The 15,435-nt window shown below is 46.7% G+C and overlaps 1 protein-coding gene across 1 annotated transcript in view; it reads left to right on the top strand.

Annotated features, from left to right (window-relative positions):
- Positions 1-8,291, top strand: part of LOC119461601 (glutamate receptor ionotropic, kainate 2) — a 237,773-nt gene extending 229,482 nt beyond the window's left edge. Inside the window, exons 14-15 of the mRNA XM_037722955.2 lie at positions 2,122-2,447; positions 3,253-8,291. Coding sequence (XP_037578883.1) covers positions 2,122-2,447; positions 3,253-3,411 — 485 coding nt within the window. The 3' untranslated portion in view covers positions 3,412-8,291. The remainder of the gene's footprint in view (positions 1-2,121; positions 2,448-3,252) is intronic.
- The last annotated feature ends 7,144 nt before the right edge of the window (positions 8,292-15,435 follow it).

Below are 15,435 nucleotides of genomic sequence, written 5' to 3'. Positions count from 1 at the left end.
GTGGGCTGATTTGTAACAGTTCATTAACCGCTTCACGAAATCATCGCTTCACATAGATTAAAAAATGTGCGTTGCATCTGCATAATAATTTGTTGTGTAGGTTGTCGCAGAAGAGTTCACGACTATTCCTACAATAACTCTAGCCGCCGGACAATGACTATCATTTCCGGTAGCGAAATTATCTTTCATGTTATCTCGCATGAGACACAGCAGACCATCGACGATGTATCGCATTGTCGCCGGATGTACATCTCCCGGGAGAGCGTGACGAAGGCGACGATGTCGATCGATGACGGCCGCCGACCAACTGGAGCTGAAATCCGATTATCTGACGTGCGACGTAAAGAGCAGCACAAGAATAAATAAAGGCGTATAGTGAGCGAGCCAGTGAACAGCAGGGAGCGTCGTTTTTTTTCAATATGTTGAAAGCGTGAGAACACCTTTTTTTTTCTATATGAATGTATTTCAGTGGACGCCTGGCACAAATTTTTCACAATAGGAGTTTGAAGTGGCGTTTTTCGTTGGCAGTGATTGTTTACGTCTGCAATTTCACCAAATTTATTACGAATTACAAATGCGCGTCAGAACTTGGTCGCTTACAGAACAATTATCCAACACACAGGCATAAGGAACGGTCTACAGACAACTGTGTGCGATTCACAGGACAGCGCTACACTGTAACCTGGGAGATATCTGACTCATATTGCCAAAAGGAAAAAAAAAACGTATTTATAAATACGTTGCCTTAAACTGTGACAATAAACAGGTTGCAATAACAAAGATTCAATATATGTTTTTAAATGAGGACCACAAAAGGAAATGTTGTAGTTGTGGAATTGAAGTTTGTCAGTGCTCTCTAAGCATTGTAACCTTCTGTCTGAAAATTCTGTCTGGTACCAGATTCATGCATTGTTGTTTGAGTTCACACGTTCCCGCAGGAACAGCGGTGGAATTCATGATAAACTAAGTCCGTTTTTCTCGAAATAGGTGCTATCCACACAATTTTATAGCAAAATGCATCGCTTTCAATACTTTTTCAATACTAGCCCACTTCAATTCTGGAATCATCAAGTGCCCGAAATATCAATAAACTAAAAGTTAACCTGCGAAATTTAGTTTTTAGTTGTATTGGGGGTTATAGTTCAAGTTATGATGCCGCCTATGTCGCGCGCGCTTCCAGAGAGATAGGGAGATAGAGAAGTGGTTTTTTATGAAGAAGAAAAAAGTTGGTCCTATCTTCTGGAGTTATGTACCGAATCTCCTCTCGTTTCAATAATCCGAGTCGGCGTTCTTAGCAACAGGCGGTATACATTTCCGAAATAAATGTTGGTACCCGAAAATACCGCTTTATGAACCGTGACCAAAAGCACTCAGATTAGCGTGCGCCAACTCATACGTTGTAGGCGTGCTGTACTGGACACTGAGATTTTAGTACAATCTGCTTACAGTCATTGTATATCATTGATCCCTGAAGCTTACTGCTCGTTTACCGTATATAAATGCCTGCAATCAACTTGTTTTGTGGACTTATACGTTGCACGTGCCATCGACATGATCGTTCATACAGGCATTAAATATGTTGTTCTTATGGCCAGCAATGCGTGACATGAGGCACATGAGACGTCTCGCACCCTCTATCGGGTGAGCGTCAGCTTGGTGCGGCTCAATTGAATGGCCACAGAAAGTAAAAAAAAAATATTGTGTGCAAAACTACATAATTATCAGTTGCGATTTTATTGACATATGAAAACAACTTATTTGCACGCACTTCTGGCAAATTTTAGCTATGTGATAAAAGACCTCGATGTTCCTGGACGTCCTGGTAGTTTGAATAGTTTGCCCCTATTTGGGTTATCAAACCTCCAAGGAATCTTCAGTTTTATTACCATATAGCTGAAATTTACTGAAGATGTTCCAACATTGTTCTTATTGGTAAATCAGTTGAAATATAAATGATAACTGCGCTCTTGGAGAGACGCAATTTTTTGACCGTCATTCCCACTCAGTTACGCAGAGCCAAGCATGCGTTCAGGGAGGGCGCCATGGGCAGTGTGCATCTCACGGGGTGCATTTCTCGTGATGCGGCTCTGCTTTCACAGGAATCTGACTCTCTGATTTCAGGGTCCCCCTACACCGCTCATCTGTCTGAAGCCATTCTTCGACTTCAGGAGACTGGCGTCATCGCGCGGCTCAAGAAGCAGTGGTGGATGGGACACTGCTCTCAGCAACGCGAACGGGAGAAGGGCACATCTGCACTGTCTGAGACGAAGGATTCTTCCGAGGAAGCGAATGCGCTGGGTGTCTCGAACGTCGGCGGTGTCTTCCTCGTTCTCCTCGGAGGCCTTGGCGTGTCCAGCGTGTGCGTGATCCTCGAATTCGTATGGAAGACGCGGCCTTCCTCCAAAGCTAAGAAGAAAGCCATAGAAAGGAGCTGCGAAATTATGGAAGTAAGTACGGACAGAACTACCCCTTCCTTTGATTCACTACTTCCCGTTGGCTCACTGCTCGTTTGTTGTCGTGTTGTCGTCCTACTGAAACCAGCTATTAAATTGTGTTTTGTTTTTAAGAATTGCATTAAGAAAGGGTAACATGACTGAATTTGCATGGTATTAAAGTATAAAAAGCAGCAGTTGGCAGAGAAAAGCGGGGATAGTCTGGAATAGCATAGACTGCATAAAGCATCCACACTGAAAAAATGAACATGAGGAAAATGCAGTTGAGGCTATTTTCGTCAGCGGAATTGCAAAGTGCGCCCACACGAATTTTTGTTCTCCCCGATGGGGCAGGGAGGGGGGGGGGGGTGACGCATCGCGTGATAAAATATAACGCGGCTACCATCTTCCTGCATTCAGTTTTTCAGTTGTTTTCTCAAAGTAAGCTAAGAAATTCTTTCACGTTTTGTTTACCATTTGCACCGCATGTTTTTATCTCTTCTTTTTCTTCCTTAGTACGGAAATTGAACACGAAGCCCTGATTACATCTCTCTCTCGCCCCCTCTCTCTCACCCCGGCCACCAATTTTCCCCAGTAATTGCGCAGCAAGTTATAGCAAAGGAAAGTTGTTGAATTCGTACCTAGCAAAAATAGGCTATTAAAAATAAAAGTCCTAATACACGTACGAAACAACAGCAAGTACTGCTAGATATTATGCATAGTGTACCATGCAGTGAACGCTTTTCCTCATTTAGAGTATTCCCATTGATGAACTAACCTGCTCTTCTTCCGCCGCCCTCATCTCGTGCGCCCTGGGCAGCTGTCCAAGAAAGAGTCCAAGACTTCACTGGAGGGGCTGTCGACTGCTCAAGATGATCGCTCAATATCGGTACTGCCGGCCACCACCCTTCAAGTGGACGTTGTGGACAGCCGCGAGGCATCGGCGCATGCGCAGCAGAGGAGGCCCGATGTTTCCTAGCAGTGCGGCGAGTCACCAGACGTTCTTGCCACGGCCACGCACAACCCCGAGGCATTCTGGTGACTCTCCGATTTCACCCCGTGTGCGATACAGTGGACGCTGAAAAAAGAACAATTAACTGCCAGCGGACTTCCACGACAACGTTTTGGTATCGTCGCCAAAACTGCCGCCAAGTGAAGGACGGTTAACAATGTGAACTAAGTGGACGTTAGCGAACTCATTTCTGCTCACTGTGGTGCGTCCGTATACGGCTGCTTTCTTGAGCCGTTGTCCGAAGGTGCGTTTCTGTTTTCTTTTTCTACCAAATGTTTCGTCCCATGCTAGCAAGTGATGTAAAGCTGTAACCTTGAGATGAAAGAAGGGCAAGGCGAAGACGAAGTTACTGGGAGGTGTAAGCAACTCTCGCAAGTAAGAAAACGAAAGTTTGTGCGTTACGTTATTCAGATGCGCTAAGTTCTGCTTCGCACTAATTAAATTAAAGAGAGAGCACACTGTTACCATTTTGTAAGGCGTTTGCAAAAAAATTAAATAAAACTTTATACAGAAAACTATTCTTTAACCTCTTCACTACATAAAGAAATGTGGGCAATATAATATTGTTTCATTTTGGCCCATCCATGACTCGACTCTCCGACAAGATAGTTTTGTAGTTGCCAGGGCTCTTTAAAAAATATGGCAAAAATATGGCCGTCCTTGAAAAGAGATAAGAATACTCTTTCACACAGCGGTCATTGTTTGCATACTCTACTTGGCGGCCGAGGACTTCCCGGACAAAGACCTTTCTAGAAGGAGTGAGAGAGCAATAAGCCGATATAAAAGAAAGGGGGTGCGGTCACCAAAAACTGTGCCCTGTTGGCTACCCTGCATAGTGGAAAGGGAATATGGAGGAAGTGTAATAAAGAGGAGAGAACGTTATTTGTTGATTGACACTGAAGCCACTGGTGCAATGAAATTCTAAGCGCTGTGTTTAAAGAAGAAATGAATACAACATATGGGGTCAGCTATCGCTCTGAAATCTCAGCCATTCTCCAGTCTAGGTTAGCTAAGCAGTCTATGCTGGGTATTTTTTTTTGCTTAGAATTCCAAATGGGAAGCAATAAGAAAAAGTATTGTTGCTGAACAACTTTATTCCACTGTTGACGCAAGCTAAAATACACCTACTGTGATGAAATTTGCCAAAAGGAAAGCCGCATTGCTCTTTCTTGGCTATAGCTGAAAAAAATATACCAGTTTACAACTTTCTCCACAGTAAAACCTAATGTAAAATAGGTATCATAATGAATGAAAAACAATTTGGAGACATATAATTCTGCGGTAAATGGTTCCGTTAACAATAGCATACACTTAATAAAAATATAAAGCTTCATTTATAAAAATATTCTTCTGCGAACCTCTTTCTTGCTATTTCTGAGAAGTATATAGGCAAATAATTTGTTTCCGATGTGAATGATAATGGGAATGTAGACGTGGCCAAATATCTAAGACATGACTGCAACGCGCGAACTTGGTTGACTGGCTTCAAAGGATAGTAGAAATGGAGGCAGTAAGAACCAGTGTATCGTGAACGACACCCTCAAGAAAAAAGAATCATGTTTGTTTGGAAAAAGGACAAAATTTAGCGTGGAATATTCTACATAAGATCATGAATATAGCTATATAAGGTCATAGTTTATGTAACGACTTCTGAGAATAACTATTTTAATAAATTCTGAGGTTTATTATAATAAAATAACGAACTGATTATCAGGAAAGCTGTAATGGGGGTTTCTGGGATAATTTCGACCACCTGGAACTCTTTACCGTGCACCCAATAGAGATAAGTTGAGATAAGTTGAGATAAGAAAAAATATTCAGCGATGAGAATAGCGAGAAGTCAGCAATAAGATAAGTTACTTAAGTGTTAGACAGGGATGGTTGGGATTTGTGGAATATTGCTTTCTCCTATAAACTAACGGAATGGACGTATGCCACTGCAAAAATAGCTAGTAGTTTCAAAGAGAAACAATGATGTATGTAACTTTTAAAAAATTACTGCTGATTGAAAGGATAAGAAGGTTATGGCATCGTTTCAGGGCAATTGTAGTGAAGAGGTTAAGTACACAAAATGATGTCGCTCTCACCCACTTTTTATGCTTCAGGGGTTGCAACATACAACTCATACTGGCAGTTACCAAGTTTCTTGTATTAGTGATATTCTGTAGCTAGACCTGGTTCCTTCATGTTCGCTTTAGCTCATTCTGCCAAACGAAGAAAGCGATCCAATCACATCAAAATCGCAGCCCTATTTATCATTCACAAATCCATGCGATTGCCAAAGAAAGACACCGACTACCCAGCCAATCCTTGTGGCGCGATAGTGCCACATATGCTGCCTGTGATTACTTTCCTTCTGTGGTTGTAAAGTGTCCGATGTTATGATGGACGCCTGACGGTGAAGAAAACTCTAACCTGCCTGTTACCACAGCGAGTGAACCGGGATGTTGGATAGTTGTATGTTAACAAATTTTGTTGCATTTTAGTGGCCACAATTTAGTCCACAGTACATGCTTATTGAGTGAGAAAGCTTACGGAGGTGAGCTCTGCACTTATCTTGAGCAGTGCTACTTTCGAAGCAAATGTTCAGTGTCAGCCTCATGGTAAAATCTATATATATTGATATGATGTACCAGATATTCGCAAAATTCAATGCTTTCGGACCACTGGAGGCGAAAAAGAAGTTTGCAGTTTTTTTTTTTTGAAGTTTAGCGTCAACAGATCATAGGTGCAGATACATTGAAGAAAAACTATGCTCAGCTTTCATACATGTCACGTCACATGGGCACCTTCTTGACCTGCTAGTACGAAACGCCCAATTTTCACGCGACATGGGTGTCGTAATGCTGAAGGATTATGAAGAGAAATTACATTACATTAGTTCTTTTTTGGGTGGTCTTAAAGAAGCGGGATATTCTAGTACTTATAATTAAGACATGAAAAATGAAAGAGACCGGAATAGAAGACTTCTGCCCTGAATTTCGACACACAGCATTAATTAATTAAAAAAATTAAATTCGCATGTCAAGAAATTATTTTACCACAGACTCCGAGATTTACGTCAGGAAGCAAAATAGTCTGCTCACAAATTGGCTACAGCTTTTGATAAACCGGTTGTCTGATCCTAAATTTTGTAGGCCTTATGTTTCTTATTCTACAAAATTTCACTGTGCCTAATATTCATCGCTCTCGGAGCACCACTAGTACCTATATGGAACTAAGGAACTTCGCAAATAATGGTGCATGTTAGGAAAAATAATCTTTAATTACGATACTTAACACATTGTGCGCAAGTGACATTGTGAAAAATTATTGTAACTGAAAACCTGCCACATTTAAAGCTGATATGTGTTAAACCTAAGCAACACATGATGTGTGCACATTTTTTTCAATTTCTATGATTATAAAGGTTCTGCAACTGATGATTAACGTCGATATTTAAAACCCGCCTACGCATGCGCGAAGCTGCAGAGACACTCCAAATTTTCCGTGTTATTGCGCGTCTTTTCCATGAACATAGTTCTCTTTTATAGTCTTTGATGTCTTGTAAATGCGTTTAGGCCCGCTAAAATTGTCGTCAAGCCTCATTTTAAGTGGTTCTGCACTCACTCCACATAAGTCAACGTGCGATTTCGCACGCCGATGTCCTCGTATTTGTAGCGAATGCCGCGTCTGCACAGCTTCAACAATTTCGGAAGCATATGACATACGGGAGCAGTCTTTACCAGCTAGCACAAGATTCCAAAGGGCGGACATTGTCACTCCAAGCATGGTATATCAGGATGTTCTGGAAGCTCTAACTGGGCTTCACTGATGCTTTGCTTAAAAAGTAGGACATCGCGGATGACCGAAGCTGATTGTCCAAAATTTGCAATTTTACATTCAATAGTGTTTACAACAAGTCTCGGAACGAGAACGGTTATTTAATTACGTACATCATACTAAATGAACAGCTGAGTTACATTTCAGAAACAGTGGAAGGCTTACATGTGACGCGGCGATAAATTTTCGCAATAAGAGTGACTTAGCTCCGAATTATTCGAAACTGTGAGGATAGATTGTTAAAGTAGTAGCGATGATGGCTCCTGAACATTGTGAATTATGCAGCGTGGTTGCAGACATGGCGATTGCGTGTACCAATACACATCGTGAATAAGATTAATAATTTGTCCATCTTTCGAGGGACGTAAGAAGAGTGTTTAAAATGAATGAAAGTCTACGACATGTTTACTGCAGTAGGGTTCACTCTACTTGTTGATAGTCTGAAATGAAAAATACAGCTTTGCAGAAAGGAAGCCACGTTGGATTGTAGAATGTACTGTACAGACACTATTGCGGATCCCTTTCTGATCAATACGATGATCCAGACACCACATCCAATGTTAAGTCATAATGTATTGGGAGAAAACTACAAATACCGTGGACGCAGTGACTGAGATGCACAACACTGAGCGTCCACGCTACGCATTGTTTCTGAAGCTTCCGAATTTTAACAGGAGTGGCCTAATGGAACTCACTCGCTGGTCCCGGTGATTGTAGTGATTTTTCCTGACAGCACATTGCTTTGCGCACATATTATTCTCACATTTTCCCTTAAATGTGAATTGCCGTGATCACATCATCAGCGTTCTTGCCATTGGGACACGCTTTTCTTGAATGTGGTGTGCATTTGCTCCGGTGTCGAAGCCTGCGAATGACATCCTACGGTAAGTCTGGGCTCTGAGGAAACAAATGAGATGTTTATGCTTGAATGTAAAACAAACAATACCCCAAACAACGTTTTGCCTGTGGCAATGTCACTGTAATTTCAAGTGAAATATATTTTGTTAAATTACGTTCGTTGCAGTGTGTTGATTATGACAGTGCGCTAGCACTGTACAGATGTTTCCCATTGGACAACTAAACATTGAAAATCAAGTCACAGCTGCCACGCTGAACATTGATAAATGGGCCGCAGCTGTTACAGCTCTCGCACTCCGCGCTCCTAAATGGGCCAACTGTAAAAATAAAAGTTTACGTACTTAGCACTTGCACCAGTCCTTTCATGTAGTAGAATGCAGGTTTCTTCATTTGGCAGAGAAATTTCCTTCGGCTCCTGTTTGGCTAAGAAAGAACGGCAGTCAAAAGATATTTCCACGAAACTGTACTCATGTAATAGAGTTAGAATTATTGAAATTTAGCAACTTTCTATGGGCACCTTTGGGCATTTCAAAGAACAAGTGCGTAGATACTGCCATCCCATTGAAACGTGCACAAAAAGAGAGAGAACAGAGAAAAGAAAGGAAGGAAGGTCACCTTCACTTTCTTCAGTTTGCTACAGGATGAAGTGAAAGTGAGATAAAGGAGACAGGAGTTTAGGTTATTCAGAAGCCCTAGACAAGTGATATTATTACAACTGAAACAATTGCAACAACTGCAAATAGATTTTCAACTACCAGCAGAACTTTAGACGCAACACGGCTACGCCGACTAGAAAGCGCATTAGCTAGCACGAATTCTTACGGCTATCGCATTGGAATGAATAACTCACCCATGTGTGCTCAGTGCAGATGTGAATATATTATCGATCATCTCCCGAGCTTCTGCTCCCGTTTCGATAAAAAACGCCAAACTTCTTTGAGAATACTGGGTGCGGGGGGGGGGGGGGGTGCTGTTGATACACTTTTCACCACCAGATTGCGCACATCGTCGCTAGCTGTAACTAATGTAATCAGTCGCTTTCCTTGAGCTTCGATTCGCACTGATACCAACATGTTGAAATTTCTTTCAGACAAGATTGCGTATATGCGAGCCGGGTTTGATTGCGCCAAGCATCGGATACACTTTTAATTGTTTATTTTTCATTGAAGAGGCGGCCCATTCTCAGTGGCCGATGCCCAGTGACCCGAGTTTGCGTCAAAGAGAGAGAGAAGTATAGAAACAAGGAAAGGCATGGAGTTTTAACTTGTGGCGACGAGCGACCACGTAGACCGGAAAATCGCGGGCTCTCGCAGGAGAACAAAAGCCGACACTCAATCTCTTAGCGTACCATCTTTAATCGCTCTCGGAACGCTAGCCTGTGCCGGTGCGTGTCAGCCGCTCGTGCCTCGCGTAAGCGTGAGCGTATACGTAATTATCACGCGACGCCGATGCTGATGCCGCTACAGAGGGCTCCCCCCTTAGAGAGGAGGAAAGTTCGACGAACCATGAAAAGTCCACGTGACGCGGCATGTCTTGGCGGTGGTCTTGGTTGTCACGGACGGAATCGGCGTCGATGGATGCAGCAGGATTGCGTCGCACATTGGTGGGGCTGATGGAGTGGGTGCTTCAATTTAGGTGGGTTTGAAGCGTTCCAGGGCAATTGTGTCTTATCGGCCGTTGACATTGACGACAAAAGTCGTCGGACGACGCTCGAGAACACAATATGGCCCGGAGTAGCGTGGCTGCAAAGGCTTCCGCACGGCACAGTTACGCACGAAAACGTGGGTAGCTGAGGTGAGTGCAGGATAAACGTATGGAGATCTTGCTTCTTGTGAACGTGTAGGCACGGGGCGTATCTGGCTGAAGAAAGCTTTCAGTTCGGCAACCTAGTCGGCAGGTGATAGCATAGGTGTTTTGCTGGTGGCGACAAAGAAATCGCATGGAAGGCGTAGGTGAGTGCCGTAGGCTAGCTCAGCACAGGAGCGACTTAGGTCTCTCTTGAGTGCGGCTGTGATGTCAAATAAAACGAGAGGCAAATGTAGAACCCACTTCTCCGGCGATTCATGCGCCATAAGGGAGACCTTGAGATAGATGTCTGTAAAAACGTTCAAGTTCATTGGACTGCGGGTGGTAAGCAGTCGTGCGAAAACGTGTCGTTCCGAGTAGTTTGAGTAGCTCGTTAAAGAGTGCTGAGTCAAACTGCCGACTGTGATCGGTGATTATTGTGGATGGGCAGCCGAACCTTGCACTCCATGTAGACACGAAAGCTGTTGCAACAGTGGGTGCTGAGATGCCAGATATAGGTGTAGCTTCTGGCCACCGTGTATAGCGGTCGATGCATGTCAGCAGGTAGCAGTAACCCTTCGAAGGTGCGAGAGGGCGGACGAGGTCCAGCTGTACGGTGTCAAAACGAGCATCCGGTGGAAGGAAAGTCTTGGCAGGCGGAATGGGATGACGCTGGATCTCAGAGCGTTGACACGACAAACAGCAGCGAACCTCATTGCGAATTGCGCGATTAGCCGAGGCCAAACGAAACGACTGGAAAGGAGCTTCTGTGTTGCGCGTATGCCAGGATGCGACAGATTGTGCATGGTTACGAATAGACGTCTGCGAAGGGATGCCGCAATGTAAGGTCTAGGTGTGTCGGTAGAAGTGTCGCAGACGACGGACGTACTATCTGGAATCGCCACGACGTCCTCCAATTTCAGGGACGTTGACGAATGCCGGAGTTTATGAAGTTTGGTGTCGTCACGCTGCTGACTGGTGAGTATAAGTCGACATCGATGATCAAAGGTTCCGACGTCAACGTGGAAACGGCAATGAGACGACTCAGAACGTCTGTTGGAATGTGTCGGAACGTTGTTGTAAACTCGGAGATGTAGGAAAGGTGTCGACTCACGCGGGGCGAGTAACAGAACGCTCAACGATTCATTGCGTGCACACGGGGCTTGTGGTCTGTCAAGACAGTAAATGCACGGCCTTCTAGGAACTGGCGAAAATGTCTGATAGCAAGGTAAACGTCGAGTAATTCACGCCGAACACGCCAGAAAAACGTCTAGCGGAGCGTGCGCAATCGGGAATGATTCGGCGGTAGAAATTGACGAATCCGAGAAATTGGCGAAGCTTGGTGAGTGTGGTCGGTCGGGGAACGTCTTCGAAGACGCGAATCTTGGACGGTAGTGGTCGAGTACCGTTAGCGTCGACGAAATGACCGAGGAACTCGAGTTCGGTTTGACCAAATTCGCTCTTGGCGGCGTTGATAACAATTATGTTACTGGCAAGGCGTGAAAACAACAACCGCAAGTGGTGAAGATGTTCTTCTGCGGAAGAGCTTGCGACGAGAAGGTCGTCAATGTATGTAGAAACGAAAGGCAGGCCTCTGGTGACGGAATCGATGAAACACTGAAAAGATTGGCCCGCGTTCCGTAAGCCGAAGGGCATGCGCAGAAATTCAAAAAGATCGAAGGATGTGGTAATGGCGGTCTTGGGAATGTCTTCTTCAGCGACCGGTGGTTGGTGATAGGCGCGAACGAGATCGATTTTAGAAAAGATCGTCGCACCATGCAACGCTACCGTGAAGTCCTGAATGTTCGGTAGAGGATAGCGATTAGGAACTGTAACTTTGTTTAGTGCCCGGTAATCACCGCATGGGCGCCGGTCTCCCGTCTTCTTAGGAACCATGTGAAGACGTGATGCCCAATTACTGGAGGAAGGGCGGATGATGTGAAGTTGCAGCATGTGTTCGAACTCCGCACGAGCGATTTTCACTGCGGGGACAAACGCCGGGGTCGGAAAAAGACTGGTGGGCCGGAGGTGACGATGTCATGGCACATGTCATGTTGCACTGGTTGTGGTTCAGTGCGGTAGGCGCGTCAAAGTGGGAAACTCGCGTAGGAGCGCGGCGAAAGGTTCGTCCAACATGGCAGAAATAGGCGCGATCGGCGATGTGCCAGATGATGGCACGCCGGGAGCGGATAGTTGGGTCACGGAGTCGATGAGACGGCGTCGTTGAACGTCGACAAGGAGTCCGTAGTTGTGCAAGAAGTCTGCTCCAATTACTGCACGACAGACGTCTGCAACCAGGAAAATCCCGCGGAACGCTCGTCGAAGGGCAAGGTTTAGCATGACGGAGCGTGACGAGAAAACTGGAATCCTGGTGCTGTTGACGGCTTGCAAAAACGACACAGGCGTCGCTTTTCGGTTAGAGTTGTGGGCGGGGAGGATGCTGACGTCAGCTCTTGTATCGACCAAGAACCGTTGTCCCGTAACTCTGTCAGTCACGTAGAAAAGGCGACTTGTGTGCTGGGCCGGACCACTCGTCGCCGTTAGAAGTCGGCCGGCCTGTTTCCCTGCCAAGCGCAGGGACGCTGACAGTGACGAGCGTCGTTTCCAAAACGGCGATGGTAGTAGCAAACGGCAGACGTTGTAGTTGATGTTTCATCGCGGGTGCCCGTGCGTCTTGATTTCCTGGAACTACGGCTGCGTGGGAGACGAGATGACGTGCGGTGATGTTCTGCTCCACAGATGATGCGTTCCGCAGCGTAGATTGCGCTGCTGAAGAGCAGGCTTCGCTTTGCAGGGCGGCTGGATTGTCACCCCGAGACGATGTGGTGGCTGCGATGGTTAGGGTGGCTACTTCCATGACTTTGTCGGCCAAAGCGGCAAGTCCGGTAAAAACCATGGTAGAGGCTGTCGCCAGGACCATCTGCACATTAGCCGGGAGTCGTTGCAAAAAATTTGTCGCAGTTTCACACGAAAGACGAAGCACCAATTGGGATAGCAAATTAGTAGAGAGCTATACGGAGTAAGGATAGTAGTTTTATCAGCTGTATAAACTTGGACATGCAGCAGCACCAGCAACGCGCAGAACTGTTGTCGACGCCGTCGGCGTTTTGCCCGCGTTCGCACCGAACGCGCGCAGCGTTTTTATATAGATACGTATTTGGTGGCGCAGCTACACGTCGCCTCCCCTTCCTCCCTCCCGTCCCCCCACAGCCAAAACTGAAGAACGCGTCCTACGGCGCTTCCAAACTAATACGTTGCTCTGCCCAGCTATAGTAAAGCATTTCGATCCCAAAATCAATGGGCAATGCCAGCACTGTGGTAATTTGGCAGATCTGTATCACATGGTCTGGGCCTGCCAACAGAATCCCAAACTATCCCCTATTCCCCACCCAACTCGAGAGGACTGGGAGGCGACCGTGCTCAACAGCTCCGGACTAGAGAAACAACGAGCTCTGGTCCAACGGGCTCGAGTGGCGGCTTCGACCAATGACGTCTCGGACTAAGGACGACACCTACTTTCATGGAGCTCACAGGCTTCACCCTCTCTCTTTGTTCAATAAAAGTTTTCACCACCACCACCTCTCTATATATGGAAAGGAGGAAAGAGACGCTTATTTCTGCAGCCCGTCAGGGAGCACGGCGCAGATCGCGCTTTTGCTCTCGACGTGCGTTCGCTCCCCGTGAAAGCGCGCGTCCCTCGCGCCATTTCACTCGCACATACAGCGTCCGGAGCGCGGCGACGATTTCATCGCCGTTGAAGTCATACGGAACCTCACGGCGACGGCGACGCCGATGGCACAAATCTGCTTTGGAGTGTCCATATAATTGCTATCGCAATAAAGCTATTCACGCAACAGCGGGTCGTCGATGGATCTCGCGTTGTTTCCGAGCAGCTGACTCATTCGGCGAAGAAGTTGACAAGGGCGTCGGTCGCCGAGTTCTTCAGCGGACAGAAGCTGCTGAATGCGAGAACGCTGTGAAGCTGCTGTGCGCTGTAGCAGGGCTGCCTTGAGATCGTCATAGGCGGCGGTAGCCATTGGGGCGTTCAACAAATCTGCTACTTCGTCAATGGCGGCGGTCGAGAGCACTGCAACGGCGCAATGAAACTTTGAGGCTTGAGAGCGGATACCAGCGACTTGAAATTGCGATTCGGCCTGAAGAAACCACGCCGAAGGATGCTGGTCCCAGTTCTGTGGGAGTCGGACGGCGATGGCCGAACAGGAGGGCTCACAGCATTCGTCGGAAGGGTTCTGGCCTTGAGCTCTCGTAGCGTTGGTCTGGTCCATGGTCGTCTCTACCACAGAAGCGTATGGCAGTATCACGTCCGAGGTCACCAAACCGTGGCGATGAGCGACCACGTAGACCGGTAAAGTCGCGGCCTCTCGCGGGAGAACAAAAATGTCACAGTTTCGCCCTAAGGGCGAAGCAGTGAATGCGATAGCAACACAGCAATGTCATACGAAGTAAGGTGAGCGGCTTTGGTAGTAATATGAATTGTAGTAAACATGAGCTGATTAAGTAAGCAGGTGTGCTGCGGCGTAAGTAGACCGACATGAAGAGAGACTCGATGACCACGAGAAGGCGCGTGTGAAACGGTGGTGTTGATGAGAAGCGCTTCCCGTGGGCAGCGCGTATGAAGGGACACACCTGTAGCGCTGCACAGCCGATCCGGGCAGCATTGCATGCGTAGCGTGCGTTGGAAAATGTGGCCCGACTATTACTAACTGAATGAACAAGTGTGGTGTGAGCGCGCACAAACAAACATGAATAGATCACACTGAATGACTGCAGACAACGACTGTCAAAACGCTGGCCGCGAGCGCATAAGCCGCCGCGGGCGAAGGTACGTGCGGTCTATCGCTTCAACGGAAACTGAGCGGCGAATGCACGGCGCATAAAGGTCAGAGCCGTGTGGAGATAAGAGACGGTGCGAGCGAGCGACGAGCGCGGTTGTTGGCAGAGTAGAAGTGCCCCCCCCCACCCCGCGCTCCCTCGGGCGCTGGCTTCCCGCTTCCTTGCTTGAGCGTGGGTGATTGAGTGCGTTCGCTCTCCGTGATAGCGCGCGTCCCCGCACGCTTCCGCTCGGGCATACGGCGCGCGGCGAAGATTTTATCTATAGGGAACCTCACGGCGACGGCGACGGCAGAAATCCGGTTGAAGTGTCCATATAATTGCTATCGCAATAAAACTGACACTCGATCTCTTAGCGTAGCATCTTTAATCGCTCTCGGGACGCTAGCCTGTGCCGGTGCGTGCCAGCCGCTCGTACCTCGCGTAGACGCGAGCGTCTACGTAATTCTCATGCGACGCAGATGCTGCTGCCGCTACAAACCAAACCAAAGTTCTTCATTGAAGCATGGCACATAACCATACAGTGGCAAATACCCCATTACAAAGGTTAGCGTGAAATAGGCTTATTGAAGAGCAGCCCATGTACTCATTGACGTATGTCCGGTGTCCCCAAGATAATTCAACGGTTACTTTTCGCTCAGCACAGGAACCTCAAGCTTTAACCATTCGGCCACG

This window comes from Dermacentor silvarum, chromosome 8, assembly GCF_013339745.2.
Source record: "Dermacentor silvarum isolate Dsil-2018 chromosome 8, BIME_Dsil_1.4, whole genome shotgun sequence".
Lineage (NCBI taxonomy): Eukaryota > Metazoa > Arthropoda > Arachnida > Ixodida > Ixodidae > Dermacentor > Dermacentor silvarum.
The sequence above is the reverse complement of the archived record's forward strand: the minus strand, read 5'-3'. Positions and strand labels throughout refer to the sequence as shown.